Source organism: Gorilla gorilla, chromosome 23, assembly GCF_029281585.2.
Source record: "Gorilla gorilla gorilla isolate KB3781 chromosome 23, NHGRI_mGorGor1-v2.1_pri, whole genome shotgun sequence".
NCBI lineage: Eukaryota > Metazoa > Chordata > Mammalia > Primates > Hominidae > Gorilla > Gorilla gorilla.
In genome coordinates, this window is record NC_086018.1 from 38,281,665 (window position 1) to 38,303,041 (window position 21,377).

General features: G+C 43.2%; 1 protein-coding gene across 15 annotated transcripts in view; it reads left to right on the forward strand.

The window, feature by feature from the left end:
• Positions 1 to 21,377, forward strand: part of TNRC6B (trinucleotide repeat containing adaptor 6B) — a 296,357-nt gene that overhangs the window by 239,159 nt on the left and 35,821 nt on the right. For 14 of the 15 annotated variants that reach the window (XM_055374703.2, XM_055374712.2, XM_055374709.2 and 11 more), the window contains 2 exons: positions 1,705 to 1,853; positions 7,356 to 7,481. In XM_055374703.2, coding sequence (XP_055230678.1) covers positions 1,705 to 1,853; positions 7,356 to 7,481 — 275 coding nt within the window. Of the gene's footprint in view, positions 1 to 1,704; positions 1,854 to 2,827; positions 2,999 to 7,355; positions 7,482 to 21,377 lie in introns of all 15 variants that reach the window. The other variant, XM_055374696.2, reaches the window with a different exon arrangement.

Genomic DNA, 21,377 nt, shown 5'->3' on the forward strand with positions numbered 1-21,377 from the left:
CATCCTGGCCTACATGGTGAAACCCCATCTCTACTAAAAATACAAAAATTAGCTGGGCATGGTGTAGCGCACATGTAGTCCCAGCAACTCCAGAGGCTGAGGCAGGAGAATGGCGTGAACCCAGGAGGCAGAGGTTGCAATGAGCCGAGATTGTGCCACTGCACTCCAGCCTGGCAACATAGCGAGACTCAGTCTCAAAAAAAAAAAAACCTGGGACGAGGTGGCCACAGGTTAACTGTGGAGAGTCCACCTAGAAGAATCAGCCTTGCATGGCTCCTAGCAGTTGCTGCTCTGGAGGAATCCAGGCTGAGCTATGACAAGTCTTTCAGGAGAGGCCAGAAATTCAGATATATACTGGCATTATGATTTTTGTATTTATTTATTGATTTTTTGAGACGGAGTCTTGCTCTATCACCCTGGCTGGAGTGCAGCAGCGTGATCTCTGCTCACTGCAACCTCTGCCTCCCAGGTTCGAGCGATTTTTCCCACCTGAGTCTCCCGAGTAGCTGGGATCACAGGCGTGTGCCACCACGCACAGCTAATTTTTGTATTTTTAGTAGAGACGGGATTTCGCCATTTTGGCCAGGCTGGTCTCGAACTCCTGACCTCCAGTAATCCACCTTCCTCGCCTTCCCAAAGTGCTGGGATTGCAGGTGTGAACCACTGTGCCCAGCCCTGATTTTTATATATCAGAACTAATTCGGGTCTCTTAAAATGCTCTATGGGGCCAAACAAATTGTGTGCCAGATGTGGCCCTCAAGTTGCCAGTCCTGTCTGTACCAGGATGCTTCATTATTGACAAACTCTCACATTGCAACTGGAGTGGAAGCGGTGTTAGCCACTAGTCTGTGGGGTTTTCATAGTAATGCTCTTGATCACCCTGAGGAACTTGAAAAGAATCAAACTAAGAAGAAATGAAAATAATTCTGGGTAGTAAAGGAAGTAGGTAGTCTTTGATCTATGATATTTCTAAATACGAGAATAATTAAAACATGAGTTTCCTGGGGCAGCACTGGTTATATCAGCAGACGACAGCACATTTATAGAGTTGTGAAGGAAAAGTGGTATAGTTATGGCACCTGGGAAATTGCACCGTGTAGGTAATGTGGACACATCTTCTGTGTTCAGCTCTTAAGTTCTAAGTTTTAGGGCAACCACTGTGCCTCTTTGATCTTTTTATTCCTTGTAACTATGTTTCACCCAGACCATTTATCTAGATGATGCTAAAATAGCCTCTTTGATCTTTTTATTCCTTGTAACTATGTTTCACCCAGACCATTTATCTAGATGATGCTAAAATAGCAAAAACAGACAACTTCTCTCCCTGAGGACATTTGAATTTATGAGCAAGATGTGTTCATCAAACACATCAGTATCCAGTCTAAATGTTTTCTTAGCCAGATTTTTGCCAGGTTATCCCTAAGGCTCTTTCAGTCTTCCATGGAAAACCAACTACAACAGATACATGTTTTGTTTTGTTTTGTTTTTTAAAATAAATAAATAAATAAAAAGGACCCATGTGTGTTCCAGGGACAAAAACCAGCAGCCTGGACCAATAAGAGTTTGTCTCGTCTTATCCCCAGAAATAGAAATATTAATAGCTTATACCCGGCACCCCCATGAGGATAGTGGGGCAGGTCACTCTTGGTTCATGGGGGAAACATTGATTCTGGAAATTTTCACTCTGTTTATGCTACTTTTCAGGAAGCCTTTCAGATAAAAAATTTGATGTGGACAAGCGAGCGATGAATCTCGGGGATTTTAATGATATCATGAGGAAGGATCGATCTGGGTTCCGTCCACCTAATTCCAAAGACATGGGAACCACAGATAGTGGGCCTTATTTTGAGAAGGTGAGTTGAATCCTTTGTTTAAGATAATAATTCATGAGAACCACTTTGGTTCCCATTGTCTTTTGATAACTGATTCTAGAGGAAGCATAGGATTACTGAACTAGATGAGCAAAACACAAACATCACCTGCATTAACGTAGTGACCCGAAAACCGTTGATGTCAACAGGTGATCAGGCAAGAGCAAGAACCATCTGTCTTTAGCATGTGTGTATTAGAAAATCTGAGTTTTGAGAAATTCATGAAGTGTGGAAATTTTAGAGATAAACTTACTCTGCATTCTTTTTTCCGCTGCTGTGCAGCTACAAAATAAATTTTGGGATTTTGTGCAAATATTCCATGTCTCCTAAGGCCTTGCCTTCTTCTAGTTTTGAGATAACTCTGTTGTTATCTTTCCCCAGTTCCTAGCGATCTGTGTTTAGTTACAATGGTATACTTTTCAAATTCTCATCTACCTAATTTAACCAAGCAGTTTCTACCTATTGGTTTTGATGTTTAACATTTCTAATGGTGGGAATTATATCTTGATCCAGAATACCAATTTGCTGTGTTGCTGGTCTTCAGAAAGCAGTTAAAACCAAAATTTTTAAATCTGGCACGTTTTGACACTGTTGTTGCTGGTCCAGACAGCAACATATTCACGAGATTGGCCTGGCTTCTGTTTCAGCAGCCACATTGCTAGAGTAATCAATATTAGATGCGTAAAAATAAAGTGTCTGGCAATTTTTATCGTAATGCAATGGACAGAACGTGTTACTAACTTAGAGGAAAAGAAAAATCTATATCAAAGAAGATGACAGATGGTGTCTGTTGGGCCAAGTGTAAAGATTATTATCAGATCCAAATTCCATCCTCGGTTATTGCTAATACACTCTAACTTTGTTTATTGCTAGTGTTTCTCTCTTTTCCCTTCTTGCATTCTGTTGCTTCACTAACCAACACTTGTTGTGATTGGCTAACTCCTACTACTTTTCAGCTGACTTTGCCTTTCTCCAATCAAGATGGGTGCCTTGGGGATGAGGCTCCCTGCTCTCCCTTCTCCCCTTCTCCCAGCTACAAGCTGTCTCCCTCTGGTTCCACACTACCCAACGTCAGCCTTGGAGCAATCGGCACAGGGCTCAACCCCCAAAACTTCGCTGCTAGACAAGTAAGGAGGCCTCTCAAATTTATAACTGCTTGGCTATGGCCTCGCCTTGGTCCTGGTCTGCAGTTTATTGCATCATTTGTCTGTCTTGGGAAATTTGTTGATTACTGAATGCACAGAATGATATTAAGTGTAGATTCTAGATCTTTCAGCCCATAGAACCCATCTCTCTTCATGTTTTTCAACACGGATTTTATTTTAAACCTGTATTTTTTTTTTGTCTTCTCATTTTTGATCATAAGTTCATATTTAATAAGTAAACTAATAACTGACTAAGGAAAATGTTAAAGAGGCTACGTAAGTACCTTAGACAATCTAACTTAATGCATTTGCCATTTTAAACATTAGATTGGATATGTAATACTTTGGAGATCTTTTCAATTTAATAAACCTGCTAATTTAAAAATAGGAAAACTAGTATGATTAAGTATTTGTGGGTTATGGCATCTTGAAATCTAGTGTCTTTAAGTGTAAAATATAGTAATTACCCGGAGAAGGGTAACTTTAAATAGTAAATGGTGAAGCTTTGGGAAGAATGGGTATTGCTGAGACACAGCAGTGTTTCATTGCACCTGGGGTTGGATCTGGCAACCCTCCAGGGAAGGGCTGTGCAGTAGAAACAAGACAGGCAGGGCTGGGAGGATCATGCCTCCTCACCTTGCCAGGCCTGAGGGCGCACAGCATGACCCTGCCTGCCTTCCCACAATAGCTCTGTTGTAGTTATTGTGGAGAAAACCAGGACTTTGGAGTCAGAATTCCTTTGTAACAATAACCCCAGCAGTGATAGCCATACTTCTGTGACCACTTACTTGTCACCGTGACCTTCACCTCAGGACGTTGTGGGAGGACGTTAATTATACAACTTGTAATTATTAGTTGCATCCACATGATGCATACATGATGATGTTCTGTCTCCATATGATAACTTCCACATACACGTTACAGGGTGATGTGAAGCAATACCTCTGACACCAGTTAAGTTGCACATAGGTCTCTTATATGCTTTCTAATTGCTGCCTTAGCACATTTTTTAAAATGGATTATACTATATCCATGTGTTCGGTTGGTTATTTCTGGATTGGGAGTTACAACTGATTTTTTATTTTCTTCCTTTATATTTCATCATTTTCCCTACTGCTTCCACAGAGGACATGGATATATACTGTTTATATAAACAGGGAAGAAATTATTATATTGATGTTTTGGGGGTTCTTTTATTTTGAATCGAGGTATAGAAAACATGAAATAGGCGTAACATTCACAGTTAATGGTGATTGTAAATGTGGTGGATCACATGATTATCAAATGCTATTAGTACATAAATTAGTATAGTAGACCAGCCAAACTAGCCGAGCATTAGGCTCTAAAAAAAGGTCATTCTTCTTATTTTTTTTCATCTGTAGATTGCTACAAAGTCCATTGTTAACCAGGTTTGTGCACATATTCTATCTAAATATGGACATGGTTTTTAAAGACTATTTTCTTACAGAATTATTTTAATATACTTCATATTAATAAAATTTAAGATTTCGATTTTCCAAATCACAGATTTTGGTTAGCTTGGTAATTTTGTTTTTAATTTGTATGCTTTTTTGAGTTAAACAGTATAGTTGAAGCAAATACCACCAGACTCAGGTAATTGTAAAAGCCTCTTGTACAACAGTAGAGCTTTAGTAATAGCCACACAAACCTGCATTAGCACATATACAAGTGCCTTTTTTCTACCGTTTATTTTTCATTTATTATTATTTATTTATTTATTTATTTATTTTGAGATGGAGTCTTGCTCTGTCGCCCAGGTTGGAATGCAGTGGCGTGATCTCCACTCACTGCAAGCTCAGCCTCCCAGGTTCACGCCATTCTCCTGCCTCAGCCTCCTGAGTAGCTGGGACCACAGGCTCCCGCCACCACGCCCGGCTAATTTTTTGTATTTTTAGTAGAGACGGAGTTTCACCGTGTTAGCTGGGATGGTCTCGATCTCCTGACCTCGTGATCCGCCCACCTTGGCCTCCCAAAGTGCTGGGATTACAGGCGTGAGCCACCGCGCCCAGCCTTTCTCCCGTTTATTTTTTAGAGATGGGGTCTTGCTTATGTTGCCTAGGTTGGTCTCGAACTCCTAGCCTCAGCCTCCCAAAATGCTAGGATTACAGGTGTGAATCACTGTACCTGGCCTTTATAAGTTTTTGATTACCCTTTTCCTAATTTCTAAATATTTTTAAAGACCAAATCTGTATGATTGCCCCTGAATACATCACTGTGCAAAAATAGCTATATTGGGGCCAAGAAAATGAGCAGCTTGTGATGCCCAGCTTCCATATTAAGTTATAGACGAGGCATTTTTTGATCAACTACTGTGGACTTACCTATATTATTGTCCATTCCAGATATATCATAGTGCTTTGTGTGGCTGTAGGGTCACTTGATAATGAAAAGCCTAAAACCTATGGTGGGGGAGGGTGGAAATTGTCTACTGGGAAGAGGAAAGTAGGAATTGATATTACAGGAGCTTAAAAAGTAAATTCATTTCAATACTTGTTAATTAAAGGAGAGGTTGAAATTTAGAATGACCCTCAGGAAGCAATTTTGTATTTGCCAAAAAATGGATTCTGGCAGGAACTTTAGTTACCAATAACCCCACCGCCCAAGGACCAGTCGTGAATAATTGACATCTAATAACTAAGTCATTACTTTGATGATAAAGTGAGAAAGATCGTAGCAGAATATCCTTCGTGAAATAAATGTTTCCTGTTTTCTTGGAGATGATCAGGGTAGCGAAGCTACTGACTACCACGATCTGAGGAAAGTTAGGGCTGTGTGTTGGTAAGACAGCAGCAGTAGAGATTTAGTTTCTAGAATTAAAGGTCTTCTCATGTTTAAACAACCCTTTGGGAGACATAAAATTCATGATGGATCTTTGATTTACGAGATACACAGATTTTAATTGCCATTTCGACTTTATGTTTAGAATCATTTTTATTTTCAATGCTTTTAAGTTCACTAATTTCCCTACAGCAGTCCCTTAATCTATTTTTTAATCATTAAGCCATCACAGTATTTTTAGTGTTCTAGGTTTTAATGAAGCCATTACAAAATTCTTTAAAATTACCTTAATCCCTGTGATTCCAGGGTTATGATAATGGTGGTGATTTCAATTCAGGGTATATGTATAATACTCAGTATAAGCAGTGATGCAGCTGTCTTTGCTGAAGGTGTTCAGTGGGACATTTTCCGGTGTGTGGAATTGGTGGGTCATGGATATTTACAGTTGATACATTCATCCTACAGACTGGGGATTTATTGAGTTCTGGGAATACGAAGAGGGAAAGATTTAACAGTAGAAAGACAGAATGGAAAATAACTATAGTGTGGTTTGATGAGTTTTAAAGCGTTTTGAGATTGGAGAGGTGGGCTCAGTTAATCTGAAGGTGAAATCAGGAAGATGTTTTGGGGAAGACTTCCTTGATGAGGATGACCTCCAAGCTGGTCCTTGAAGAGGTCAAGTGAAGATGGTATCAGAAAGAACCTCAGGCAGAGGGAACACAGTGTTGCATTATTATCAAATATGGTTTCTTCGCTGAAGGACTTTTCTCAGCTAGAAACGAGTCAGAAAGTAAGGGCCACCATATAACCCAACTCTCTTAGTTATCTCATTGGAATAGTGTAGAAGTGCTCCAGTGAGTTGGGCCTCCAGAAAGGAGGGAGTTCAGCTTATTTTTAACTAGACTGATATGTGTTTGAATGAGAAGTTACAGGTGAGTAATGTTTATTTTGGTGTCCCTGTAATGGTTTTTACTTTCTCCCTTTCTTCCTTTTTTATCTCACTGGGTAATTGAGTCACATTTCCTCATCTGTCAAAGAAAGGATTGAGCAGATCCAGGACAAGGAAGGGTGCTAGGCTCACTCTTGGACGGCAGAGAAATCACATCATAATGTTTTATAAACACAACTGATAACTATTCATAAGGCTGCATTTTTACTCAGGTGCCTTTCAAGATGGAGGTCAGATTATAAAGCTTGAGAATAAATTTGGTAAACCCAATCGCAAAGAAGAGTACTTGAAATAAATGTTATGTTGCCTATATCTTTGGTTCACAAAAAAGAATGTAGGACTTTTCCTAATATTTGATGAAATTGAACCCTTTCCGTTTTATAGAGTTCTTCAAACTGTACAGGTGCCCATGAGTCAATCTGAGTAATTGCCCCAAGCCTTCTAAGATAAGGAACTTCTCAGTTACAAAATTCTGTTATTCCATCGAACACAGCCTGTGATTCTTCTGAGAGATCTAAAAGACCAGAACTGTTTCTTACTTGCATTTTCTTATGTTAACAAAAAGCCTTACTGCTGCTTTTCTGTTTACAGGGCGGTAGTCATGGTTTGTTTGGAAACAGCACAGCACAATCGAGAGGTCTGCACACACCAGTGCAGCCACTAAATTCTTCTCCCAGTCTCCGGGCGCAAGTGCCTCCCCAGTTTATTTCCCCCCAGGTAAGCAATTTTATGTTCCTGTGATTCAAAATGAAAGACCATTTCAGATCGTTACCAGTTGTTAACTGATTTTTGTGGGCATAAAAAGAATGATAGTAAGTAGCATAAAATATGAAAAAGCCATCTTTTCTTGACCTTTTGGCTAAGATCAAGTAGAGTAAAATATGAAATATCTAGCTGCCAAAGGTAAAGACTTTTAGAACAAAATCTCAAATCTAATTTTTTATTTCATCATGCATACCAACAAAGTAGATATTTTTGCATGAAAAGCTTATTATTCTATTCCTTTTAGATCTCCTATTTTTCTAACTATATTTTTTGAAACTGCATATAATTAAAACTACTTTATAAGTTCTGATGTGTCAATGTTCAGAGGCTGGTTGCCCTCAAGGATTCACCCAAAGATAAAAAGAGAATTCAGCCTGGCACAGTGGCTCATGCCTGTAATCCCAGCAATTTGGGAGGCCAAGGTGCTTGAGGCCAGGATCACTTGAGGCCAGGAGTTTGAGACCAGCCTGGCCAACATGGCGAAACGCTGTTTCTGCCAAAAAACACAAATTAGCCAGGCATAAAGAACAAAACAAAAATTAGCTGGGTGTGGTGGCACACGCCTGTAATCCCAGCTACTCAAGAGGCTGAGACAGTAGAATCGCTTGTACCCAGGAGGCAGAGGTTACAGTGAACCGAGATGATGCCACTGCACTCCAGCCTGGGTTATAGAGCGAGACTCCATTTCAAAAAAAAAAAAAAATAGAAAACAAGAGAATTGCCAGATTCTGGATTATTCTGAAAATGTTGAGGAGCTATATGCCAACATAGCAATTAGGTGCTCTAGGGGGAGTTTTAGAACTAATGAAGTAGCAGAGACTCCTGGATTCAACTCTTATTCATGAGCAGCTCTGTGTAGGACATAGTCCATTGGATACCATGGGAACCATTTAGGTCTGTCCCTTAGTAGGAGATGTGCAAAGAGATGGTGTTTTGTTTTGGGGATAAAGGTGAGAGATTTGTGTTAGTCTACCACATACTTTCCCTGTTCCCCTTTGTGAGAAAGCAGGTGTAAGGATAGAGTAATAGTTGATAAGCTCATGCAAGGATTCAGTGTGTGGCCTTAGTTCCTCCTTAGAATGTTATTTTAATAAACCAAGCTTTGAGTCTGTTTCATCCTTAAAAGAAGATGGGAGCGCTTATTAGATCCAACCAGCAGGTTGTAAAGGTTCAGTTTTTGTTGTTTTTGTGTTTTTATTTATTTTTATTTTTTGGAGGTAGAGTCTCACTCTGTCACCCAGGCTGGAGTGCAGTGGTGTGATCCATAGCTCATGGCAACCTCAAACTCTTGGGCTCAAGCAGTCCTCCCTCCTCAGCCTCCAAGTAGCTGGGACTACAGATGCACGCCACCAAGCTTGGCTGGTTTTAAGAATTTTGTAGAGGTGGAGTCATGCTATGTTGCCCAGGCTGGTCTCAAGCTCCTTGACTCCAGCAGTCCTTCCACCTCAGCCTCCCAAAGCACTGGGATGACAGGCATGAACCACCGTGCCCAGCCTGTTTTGTTTTTTGAAATGCCCTTTAAGACCAGGGCTTAAAATATTTATTTGAAAAGATCATCTATAGATTTCAAATTCTAGTTTTAGTATTCTGAGTCTGTATCTTTCTTAGTGGGGGAGGTCAGGTTTCTCCACACCCCTTCCTTGCCTCCCTGTCATCACCACCAGCTGCCTCTCCAAGGTCTTGCCTGGGAGTCTGGGACTGTGTCCCCTTGGCACCTCTCCTCTTCTTTCCCTCTAAGTTCCAGTCATCCTTCAAGCCCCACATAGAGGTTTGTCCTTTAGACAGAGCCATTTCTGACTTCCCTGGCACTCTACAATGGCAGTGTCTTCTTAAGTCTTGGAGCATACACATACTTTACAGTATCCTTTGGTATCAGGCTGACAGTCATCCATGGTTATCAAATATCTGTAGCATGTTAGATAATGTCTTCATTGTGCACAGATGGAGAAAATGCCATCTTTCTCTCTGCAGCCTCTTGGAGTTGGTGGCAGAGGGGTGGGTTGAGGTGAGGAGGAGGTGATAGCAGAATTCCCAGCAGATAGTGTGATAAATGTATAGAAATGTTTAACAGAGTTTGGGTAATCGGCTGAGCCTTCACACTAGCAGTGACGTCTGAGTCTTGAAGAATGAGTCAGAATTTTCTGAGCACACCAGATTAAAAGTGCCTTCTAAGCAGCAGGAGCCTCATGTGCAAGGGGCAATAATATCTAGAAGAACATAGCATTTGGGGGAAAGGCAGTTAGTCTGAATAATTAGTTAGAGCTTGTTGAAACGTACACACATGCACACACACTGTCTTAGAATAGGAAAGAAAGGAACTAGACAAGAAGTATGGGACCAAATTTGGAAAAGGTGTTTGCTTTGCTTAGGATTTGGGACTTGGCCCTATGGGCCAATCCTTTTCAACGTGGTTTACAACCATTATTTGGGCTGCTACTTAAAGACACAGTTCCCAGGTCTCCACCAATCTTCTGTGACAGGTGGCTTTGGGACTTAGTCACCCCCGTGTGATCTTTATGTGCACTTACAGTTTGGCCATTGCTGTAGACAATATACTATTAAAGATTTTTCAGCTGAGTAGTGATGTAGGAAAATTTAAGGTTTAGAAGATGCTGGGTGCAGTGGCTCACACCGGCAATCCCAGCCCTTTGGGAGGCTGAGGCAGGCAGATTGCTTCAGCCCAGGAGTTTGAGACCAGCCTGGACCACATAGTAAAACCCCATCTCTACAAATTTTTTTTTTTTTTTGAGTTGGAGTCTCGCTCTGTTGCCCAGGCTGGAGTGCAGTGGCACAATCTCTGCTCACTGCAACCTCCGCCTCCCAAGTTCAAGCGATTCTCCTGCCTCAGCCTCCCGAGTAGCTGGGACTACAGGAGTGTGCCACTATGCCCGGCTAATTTTTGTATTTTTAGTAGAGACGGCATTTCACTATGTTGGCCAGGCTGGTCTCGAACTCCTTACCTCCTGATCCACCCGCCCTGGCCTCCCAAAATGCTGGGATTACAGGCGTGAGCCACTGTGCCCAGCTTTTTTTTTTCTTTTTTTTTGAGGCAGAGTCTCTCTCTCTCACTCAGCTCACTGCAACCTCCACCTCCTGGGTTCAAGTGATTCTCGTGCCTCAGCCTCCTGAGTAGCTAGGATTACAAGCATGCGCCACCACGCCTGGCTAATTTTTGTATTTTTAGTAGAGATGGGGTTTCACCATGTTGGCCAAGCTGGTCTGGAACTCTTGACCTCAAGTGATCCACCCCCCCTTGACCTCCCAAAGTGCTGGGATTACAGGCGTGAGCCACCGCGCCCAGCCTACAAAAAAATTTTTTTAATGATCCAGGCATGGTGGTGTGTACCTTTAGTCCCACCTGCTCAGGAGGCTGAGGTGGGAGGATAGATTGAGTCTGGGAGGCGAGGCTGCAGTGAACCATGATCAAGCCACTGCACTCCAGCCTGGGCAACAGAGCAAGACCCCGTCTCAAAAAAAGAAAAAAAGAGGAAGGGAGGGAGGGAACAAACAAACACTGGCAGTAATATAGAGGACATGTTTGAATGGCAGGAGTACTAGAGCAAAGGAGTGCAGTTGCAGGACTAGTACAGGAGTCTAGGTAAGGCAGCGACAGTGGGAATTAACCTTCTTGTGGAAGTCACCTCTGATCTTTTCGTTGCGTAATATGATGATCTGTTCTCTAGTCTCTTCTTACTCAGTGTATTGACAGAGTTCCCCTCCTTTCTGAAGCACTTCCTGTGTTTGGCTTTTGGACACTTACTACACTGGTTCTCCATCTGCCTCTCCTTCTCCATCTCCTTTACAAGTTCCTCCTCAAGTTCTCAATACTTATTCAGCAGAATGCCCCAGATCTCAACCTTCGAACCTCTCCTCACCATCTGTAGTCACTGCCAGGTGATCTTACCAAGTGGAATGACTTTAAACACTGAACTCCAAAATTGTGTCTTCAGCCCACATCATTTTTCCTCAACTCCACATAGGTTGCCTTACAGGTTCACATGTTCAAAACACAGCTTCTGATCTCACCCCACGCTGCCCTCAAAAACATCCCCTTAACTCCCAGCAAATGGCACTCTCATCCTATAGGAGTTCAGGCCAAAAACTTTGGAGCTCGTGACCATGTTCATTGCATCAGTAAGACCGCCCTTCAAACCTTTATCCAAAAGCAGATCCTTTTTTACCACTTTCAACAGCACAGGCCCTGGCCAAGCCACCACCGTTTCTGTCTAGGTTATTGCAGTGACTTCCTGCCTGTTCCCCACCCTGCCTTGGCTCAACATTTGCCTGTCTCAAGTCTGAGTCAGACTGATTCTCTGACACTGCACTGTCCAGTGTGATAGCCGTTAGCCACATCAGCCCTTGAAATGTGGCCACTGGACTGGAAGCACTGAATTTTAAATTTTATTTTAATTAACTTAAATAGCTACATCTTGTTCGTAGTCACTGTGCAGACAGCACAGATGTAGAACATGTCGGCGTTGCAGGAAGTTCTGCACAGCACTGTGCTAAAACAAAAGGCAGGTTGTGTTACTCTTTCAGCGGGAATCCCCTCGTGGCTGGTTCTCTCGCTGAGAATGCAAGGCAAAAGCAAAGTCTTTACTCTGGTCTTTGAGGTTCCTGGTGATCCCACCGCCCCACAAGTACAGGTCACTCTCCCATACCTTCATGCTGCTCCAGCCAAGTGGCCCCCACACACCAAGCATACGCTTAGAACATCCTTCCCAGATGGCAGCATGGCTCAGTCTTTATCTCCTTCAGCTCTCTGCTTCTCTGCCACCTTCCCTAGGAGCTTTCTCAGGGCAGCTACGTACAGTGTGCAGCCTGCCCTGTCACTCCCCCCACCCCGCCCCGCTTGCTCCTTGTCTTTCTCCCTCTCTGCCCCGCCCCTAGGAGTATAATAAGCTTCACAGTGGCAGGGTCTGGGCCTGCTGTGTTCACTGCTGGAGCCTGAGCAGGGCATGTATTTTGAGCTCAGTGACTATATATCAAGTAATGGGAAGATGCATATCAGAATGATTTCAAAAGTGGAATTGTTGGGAAAGTTGCAGTTAACTTTGTGTGAGAGACTTGGGTACTACAGATCTCTTTATGACCAAAGTGTCTGCTCTACCCAAAAAAGAAAAGTACTTGTGTTCCCTCCATTTTTGAATTTTGTTTTATTTATTTAATGCATACTGGGAGCAGAATATTAAATATTGGATTATTCTGTCTTTTCCCAACATTTCTATATTTTTAAAAAATGAAGCAGTTGGGTAACTCTGAAGAAAGAAAAGGCCAGGCACGGTGGTTTACTCCTATAATCCCAGCACTTTGGGAGACCAAGATGGGCAGATTGCTTGAGCCCAGGAGTTCAAGACCAGCCTGGGCAATATGGCAAAACCTGTCTCTAACAAAAATACAAAAAATTAGCCGGGCATGGTGGTGCATGCTGTAGTCCCAGCCACTTGGGAGGCTGAGGTGAGAGGATGACCTAAGCCCAGGAGGTTGAGGCTGCAGTGAGCCATGGTGACACCGCTGCACTCCAGCCTGGGTGACAGTGATATCCTGTCTTAAAAAAAAAATGAAAAAGACAAGATAACCACACACAGTTTGGATAGTGGAGAAACAAATTCTTTAAAAAACCTCCAACCCAAATACAATGACAGGAATTATTTTTACTAATTCCCTATTCAGACACTATTCATATACAGGGATGCTTTTCACATTATTGCACTCAGGGTCACTAGAACCTGATGTTAACATTGTGTCCTTGAATTTTCTGCTGTTGCTATGTAGCATTCACGGTGATCATAATGATGTTTCATCAGGTAGATTTACCTTGATTTACTTAACATTCCCTTCCCCCACTGTTGAGTATTAAATTGTTTTTAATTTTTCCCTGTTACAAATAATGCTGCAGAGAAATCCTTATACATAAACCTTTGCCCACATTTTTTCTAAATTTAGTTGCCCAAAATGAAATTTCTGGGTCAAAGCACATTAATATTTTAAAAGGTTTTGATAAATACCAGATTTTATATTCCTTTTGACCACATTATAGGGGCAATCAGTAGTTAATGTAAACATAGAAGATACTGAGACCGGGCTCAGTGGCCCATGACTGTAATCCCAGCACTTTGGGAGGCCGAGGCAGGTGGATCACCTGAGATCAGGAGTTCGGGACCAGCCTGGCCAACATGCTGAAACCCCATTTCTACTAAAAATACAAAAACTTAGCTGGGTGTGGTGGCGGGCGTCTGTAGTCCCAGCTGCTCAGGAGGCTGAGGCAGGAGAATGGCATGAACCCTGGAGGCGGAGCTTGCAGTGAGCCGAGATCGTGCCACTGCGCTCCAGCCTGGGCGACAGAGCAAGACTCCGTCTCAAAAAAAAGCCAGGCATGGTGGCGCACACCCGTCTGTCGTCCCAACTGCTCAGGAGGCTGAGGCAGGAGAATCGCTTGAACCCAGGAGGTGGAGGTTGCAGTGAGCTGAGATTGTGCCACTGCACTCTAGCCTGGGCGACAGAGTGAGACTCCATCTCAAAAAAAAAAAAAAAAAAAGAATGACACTGAAACTTCTAAGATTTGTTACAAATGTTCCGGGCCTTGGGTTTCTACGATGCCTGTTTCCTCCAGTTACTCAAATACAATATTGAGAAAGTAACATATTCCAGCAGGCTTTTGTCCTGACTTTAAATTGCTGTCATTTTGCACCTGCAGTGCTTTGTTAAATGCCATATCGATTGCAACAAGATCTTTACTTTCTCCAGTCCAGCAGGAGATTGAAGGGCTTTTAAGCCAGAATAATTAACTCCCTGAAATGGAGAATGTGCAGACCTGCACCACCGTGATTCCTCTGCAGCCGAGGCAGGCGTGAACAGGTGTTTGCCTGGAGCCTAGTGGCGCTTTTCCCTGGTCCTTCTGTATTCTTTGGAGAGGGACAGTACATTTGCAATCCTAAGAAAGGAGAAGTTGAGCAAGGCTGGGATAGGAATTTCTCAAAAATTACACTTTTATTGTCTCTAAAATTGTCAGTTTATGGAACATACGAGCTGGTGGCTTCTAAAGATCACTTTCCTATGCTTTTCTTTATATTCTTTCTGCATGTGTCTGTCTTTAAACAATCTGTTGTTTTCATTTTGCCTTTTTTGCACTTAACCCATATAGTGTAGAGCCTCCTTCTTTTGTTGTGCTATTTTTACTTGTATTATTTCAAATATATTCCCATGTGGATTTGGGCAGCTATGGTTCATATGATATTCCATTATATGACTATACCATAATTTACCTATTCTACTACCAGGTCTACTGTTCATAGACATTTGGATTGCTTCTAGATTTTTGTTGTTATGAGCAGTGCTGCTATAATATCCTTTTCTTTTTTTTTTTTTTTTTTTTGAGGCGGAGTCTCCCTCTATTGCCCAGGCTGGAATGCAGTGGCGTGATCGCAGCTTACTGCAACCTCTGCCCCCAGGTTCAAGCAATTCTCCTGCCTTAGCCTCCTAAGTAGTTGGAACTACAGCTGCCAGCCACCATGCCTGGCTAATTTTTGTATTTTTAGTAGAGACAGGATTTCACATGTTGGCCAGTCTGGTCTCGAACTCCTGGCCTCACGTGATCTGCCCACCTTGGCCTCCCAAAATGCTGGAGTTACAGGCATGAGCCACCGTGCCTGGCCTGCTATAATATTCTCATGTTTGTCTCCCAGGATGAATTTCTCGATGGTGCTGCTGGGTCATGGGCAGGTTTTACTTTGGTGGTTTCTTTAACTAATTTTGAGTAGTAGGAATGCTTGAGGGCGGGGGCGGAGCGGGGTAGGGGAGTGGTGGGGAATAATGGGTTCTTGCCCTGTTACTGTGTCTGCCATGCTTGCTCCTTGTCTGCCCTGCCCCTAGGAGTGTAATAAGCTTCACAGCGGCAGGGTCTGGGCCTGCTGCGTTCACTGCTGGAGCCTGAGCATCAATAGCTGTGCCGCACATGTATTTTGAGCACAGTTAATACATATTAAGTCATGGGAAGATGCATATCAGAATGATTTCAAAGGTAGAATTGTTGGGAAAGTGCAGTTAACTTTGTATGAGAGACTTGGGTGCTGCAGATCTCTTTATGACCAAAGTGTCTGCTCTACCTAGAAAAAAAAAAAAAAAAGGCCAGGCACAGTGGCTCACATTTGTACTTCCAGCACTTTGGGAGGCTGAGACAGGCACTTGAGCCTAGGAGTTCGAGACAAGCCTGGGCAAAATGGCAAAACCCCATCTCTACAAAAAAAAAAAAAAAAAAATACAAAAATTAGCCAGGCGTGGTGGTGCATGCCTGTAGTCTCAGTTATTTGGGAGGCTGAGTTGGGAAAATCACTTGAGCCCAAGAAGCCGAAACTGCAGTGAGCCATGATCGTGCCACTGCACTCCAGTCTGGACAATAGAGTGAGACCCTGTCTCAAAAAATCAATCAATCAGTCAATCAATCAGTCAATCAACCTGAGCTCAGTTCTGGAGGCTTTCAGTCTGAAATCACCACTGTCTGCCTCCATCATCATCCGATGTTCTCCCGTATGTGTCTCTATCTTCACATGGCTTTTTCTTCTCTGTCTCAAAATTTCCCTCTTCATATGAGGACACCAGTTAATGGATTAGGGCCCACCCTAATTCAGTATGACTTTGTCTTAAACTTGAGTGCATCTACAAAGACCCTATTTCCAAATGAGATCACCTTCTGAGGTTCCCAGTGGGCATGAATTTATGGGCAACACTATGTTACCAAATACGGTCGCTAACTCAGATGAATTTAGGATTCACACTGAAGGTGGTACATAAGATTTTATGGATCCTTGAGGTATAGTGGGATAAGAATCCGGTTTGGAACATGGTTTCAATAGCACAGAATATATCTATACTCACCCTCCTTTCCCCCAGACTCAAATTATAGTGAGTTTGAAATTATTATATCAGAGACAGTAAGTTAAGTCACACTGGTGACATTTTGTGTGAATTCAGAGCAGAGATGAAGAGGAGTTGTTATTTGGGGGAAATTGTGGAGGACGTGTTCCTCATGCTCGCCCTAAAACTGGTGCAGAGGCAGCATGCCCTGTAGTGGTGTGCTCACTTGGTGCTCACGTCTGCTTGGAGTACAGCTATTAAAATAGAAAGTCAAACAGATTTTTAAATTGGTTGGTAACACTCAGCATCTCTTAGAGGATAGAGAGGAAGCAGCTGGGGGGAACTATTACTTGAAATTAGAGTACTTTCCAAAATGACAGAGTTGATGGGTGGAGTGAAAGTGACAGATCTTGAGAGAAAATGAGCTGGTGAGCCTAGTACAGGAAACCTGAACTTGGTCAAATGTTTATAGACTAGAAGAGTGTCAAAGAAAAGATGGGCCAAGAGTGGTGGCTCACGCCTGTAATCCTAGCATTTCGGGAGTCCGAGGTGGGTGGATCACTTGAGGTCGGGAGTTCAAGACCAGCCTGACCAACATGGTGAAACCCCGTCTCTATTAAAAATACAAAAAGGTAAGCGTGGTGGCGGGCACCCGTAATCCCAGTTACTCAGGAGGCTGAGGCAGGAGAATCGCTTGAGCCCGAGAGGTGGAGATTGCAGCGAGCTGAGGTCATGCCATTGCACTCCAGCCTGGGCAACAGAGTGAGACTCCATTTCCAAAAAAAGAAAGAAAAGATAGGCATGTAGTCTTGAGAATGTAGCAGAGATGGTGGCTCAAAAGTATTAGGAAACTGAGGAATTTAACTCTGACCGTGATGCCAAAGAATGATAAAATGAGAAGATGCAATGGAGATGGGGAAGCTTTCTGATTAACTTAGTTTATAATGGGACATTTTCAGAAGATGGATAGTAAGGGTAAAAGCAAGCATGAATAAAACACAGAGAAAGCTGAGACTTGCAAAAAAATGAGGTAGATTAAAAGAACCTTTAGAGTTTGGTTTGATGCCGTTTGGTGACTAGGAAAGGAATCATTGCCTTGGACTAGTTGTGTAATGCCCAGGGATTACAGAGTGGAGGTAAAATTTTTGTTGCTTTTGTTTTTTCTATTAAGAAGAAGGATGTTCAACCCAAAAGACAGATCCTAGAGCAGAGAAAGAATTTGTGAAGAGAATTGCGGAGCCCTCCCTGTCTGTGATTTTTGAGGAGTGCTGGGGAGTCTTCGAGGGGAGTTTAATAATGACACCCATCTTTCCTGCCCACATTCTGAATGTTTAAGGCAAAAGAGGAAAACATATTGGGGCCACAGTACCCTCTTTACTACCAACAAAGCAGATACTGGAGAACGTGCACACTTCCTAATACCGAATTCCAACCTTAACCCAGAGTCACCGGAATGGGGCAGTCCTCTCTCCAGGCTTGCTTCCAAGAAGGAGAAAGAGGCCTTAAGGGCCTTAAGTTCTATGATAAAATAAAGGTGGATGTCCTCTGTGTGGAGCCTCAGATCAGAAATGGGAAAGAAGCACCCCTCCACTATAAGAAAGTGAGGAGAATGGTGAATTTTTTTTTTTTTTTTTTTTTTTTTTGAGACAGAGTTTCGCTCTGTCGCCCAGGCTGGAGTGTAGTGGCCTGATCTTGGCTCACTGCCAGCTCCACCTCCCGGGTTCATGCCATTCTCCTGCCTCAGCCTCCCGAGTAGCTGGGACTACAGGCGCCTGCCATTGCGCCCGCCATCACTCCCAGCTAATTTTTTTGTATTTTTAGTGGAGACGGGGTTTCACCATGTTAGCCAGGATGGTTGCGATCTCCTCACCTCGTGATCCGCCTGCCTCGGCTTCCCAAAGTGCTGGGATTACAGGCGTGAGCCACCACGCCCGGCCTTTTTTTTTTTTTTTTCCTTATGGTGTTTCTCTCTGGTGTCCAGGCTGGAGTGCAGTGGCACGATCTTTGCTTGCTGCAACCTCCACCACCTGGGTTCAAGCGATTCTCGTGCCTCAGCTTCCTGAGTAGCTGGGATTACAGGCGCTTGCCACCATGCCTAGCTAATTTTTGTATTTTTAGTAGAGATAGGGTTTTGCCATGTTGGCCAAGCTGGTCTCAAACTCCTGGCCTCAAGTGATCTCTGCCCGACTTGGCCTCCCAAAGTGCTTGGGATTACAGGTGTCAGCCACCATGTCCAGCCTGGGGAAATTTTTTAAATGATTTCTGAAAGGAGAAATAAGGAAAAAGTAGCTAAAAGATTAATGAACTTGGTCCTAATTCCAGGAAAGAATCTAGATTATCAAGAAGATTGCTTTTGAGTACGTATGGCAGTAATCAATAATCATAGTTTGCTAACAAGTTTTCATACATTCCCTTCATTGATTGGTAAAAATACTGGCATAGAAGAATAATATAGTTGTTGTACTCTACTTTAACAGGCCGTTTGACAAGTTCTCTCTTTTGGACGGGATGGAAATATATTGGCTAAACATTAAAACAGTTGCGTGGATTAGTAACTGACGATTCCTAGGCTGATCGTTTCATATTGAAAGGAAGCTTTAGCGGCATATGACTAGATTAGCCTCAGCTCTGTCAAGTTCAGCATTCCCATCCGTGACGGGATGGAGGAACACAAACTGGGAATAAGTAGAATAATAGGATCAACAAGAACTTGGTGGGGTGACTGTGAAGTTAAATATGATAGAGGTTCATTCATTTAATAGATATTTATGGAGCATCTTCTATATGCCATGCTCCTAAAGATATACGTAAGGTCTTAAGCTCAAATTAAAAAATCAATAAAAATTTAAAGGCCAGGCACAGTGGCTCACGCCTGTAATCCCAATACTTCGGGAGGCCAAGGCAGGCAGATCACGAGGTCAGGAGTTCGAGATCAGCCTGGCCAATATGGTAAAACCCCATCTCTACTAAAAATACAAAAATTAGCTGGGTGTGGTGGTGTGCGCCTGTAGTCCCAGCTACTCAGGAGGCTGAGGCAGAAGAATTGCTTGAACCCCGGAGGTGGAGGTTGCAGTGAGGCGAGATCACGCCACTGCACTCCAGCCTGGGCAACAGAGTGAAACTCTATCTAAAAATAATAATAATAAATAGGCCGGGTGCAGTGGTTCACGCCTGTAATCCCAGCACTTTGGGAGACCGAGGTAGGTGGATCACGAGGTCAGGAGATTGAGACCATCCTGGCTAACATGGTGAAACCCCGTCTCTACTAAAAAAATACAAAAAATTAGCCAAGCAAGGTGGCAGGCGCCTGTAGTCCCAGCTACTCGGGAGGCTAAGGCAGGAGAATGGCGTGAACCCGGGAGGTGGAGCTTGCAGTGAGCCGAGATTGCGCCACTGCACTCCAGCCTGGGCAACAGAGCGAGACTCCATCTCAAAAAAAAAAATAAAAAATAAAAATAAATTTTAAAAATCATAAAAAAACCCCAGCTACATGGGTTAAATATTACATGAGGGAACAAAAGCATGTTTTTAAATATTATAGATTTTAACTAACATTAAGCTTAGTATGTGAATCAGGAGTTAACGATCACCAGAGAAAGTGACATCTTAGGCATTGCTAATGAAAGCACAGCTTTTAACAGAATGCTTAGGGTCTACTTGGTGTTAGACTACTCTAGAAAATACCTTTCTGTTCTTGGCTCTTCACCAAGAAATGGAAGGAGATACAGGTGAAAGAACTGATCATATTGAGCCTGAAGATGAGATGCAAGGGAACTGTAATCATTGTCTGAAGACATTTGAAGAATCAGCGTGTGGAATAATGTGAACATTTATGGAGAACATCTCTAAGCATTTGACATTGATTAACTCATAAAATCTAATAATGACTGAAGTTAATAGTGTTGTCATTCCAGTTGGAGATCAGGAAAGTAAGGGTCAGAAAGGCTAAATAAGTAACTTGCTCTGAGTCAGCTTAGAAATGGCAGGGCTGGGGCTGGGCGCGGTGGCTCAGGCCTGTAATCTCAGCACTTTGGGAGGCCGAGGCGGGCAGATCATGAGGTCAGGAGATCAAGACCATCCTGGCTAACACGGTGAAACCCCGTCTCTACTAAAAATACCAAAAATTAGCCGGGCGCAGTGGCGGGCGCCTGTAGTCCCAGCTACTCGGGAGGCTGAGGCAGGAGAATGGCGTGAACCCAGGAGGTGGAGCTTGCAGTGAGCCAAGATAGCGCCACTACACTCCAGCCTGGGTGAAAGAGCGAGACTCTGTCTCAAAAAAAAAAAAGAAATGGCAGAGCTGGGTTGGGAGCGGTGGCTCATACTTGTAATCACAACACTTTGAGAGGATGGCTTGAGCCCAGGAGTTTGAGACCAGCTGGGAGGTCAAGGCTGCAGTGAGCCATGGTCATGCCACTGCATTCCAGCCTGGGTGACAGAGTGAGACCCTGTCTCAAAAAAAAAAAAAAACAAAACAAAACTGGGGAGGCAGGCAGAGCTGGGATTACAAACCCAGGCAGTCTGTCTCTAGAACTAAAGTCTTTTTTTTTTTTGAGATGGAATTTCACTCTTGTTGCCCATGCTGGAGTGCAATGGCACGATCTTGGCTCACCACAACCTCCGCCTCCCAGCTTGAGGCAATTCTCCTGCCTCAGCCTCCTGAGTAGCTGGGATTACAGGCATGCGCCATCACACCCAGCTAATTTTGTATTTTTAGTAGAGACAGGGTTTCTGCATGTTGGTCAGGCTGGTCTCGAACTCTTGACCTCAGGTAATCCACCCACCTCGGCCTCCCGAAGTGCTGGGATTACAGGCATGAGCCACCACACCCAGCTCTAAAGTCTTTTTTTAACCTTTTTATTTTTTTGAAGAGATGATAGCTTGCTATGTTGCCCAGGTGTTCTCAATCTCCTAGGCACAAGCTATTCTCCCAAACTGCTGGGATTACAGGTGTGAGCCACTGTGCCCAGCCTCTAGGACTAAATTCTTGGCCATTGT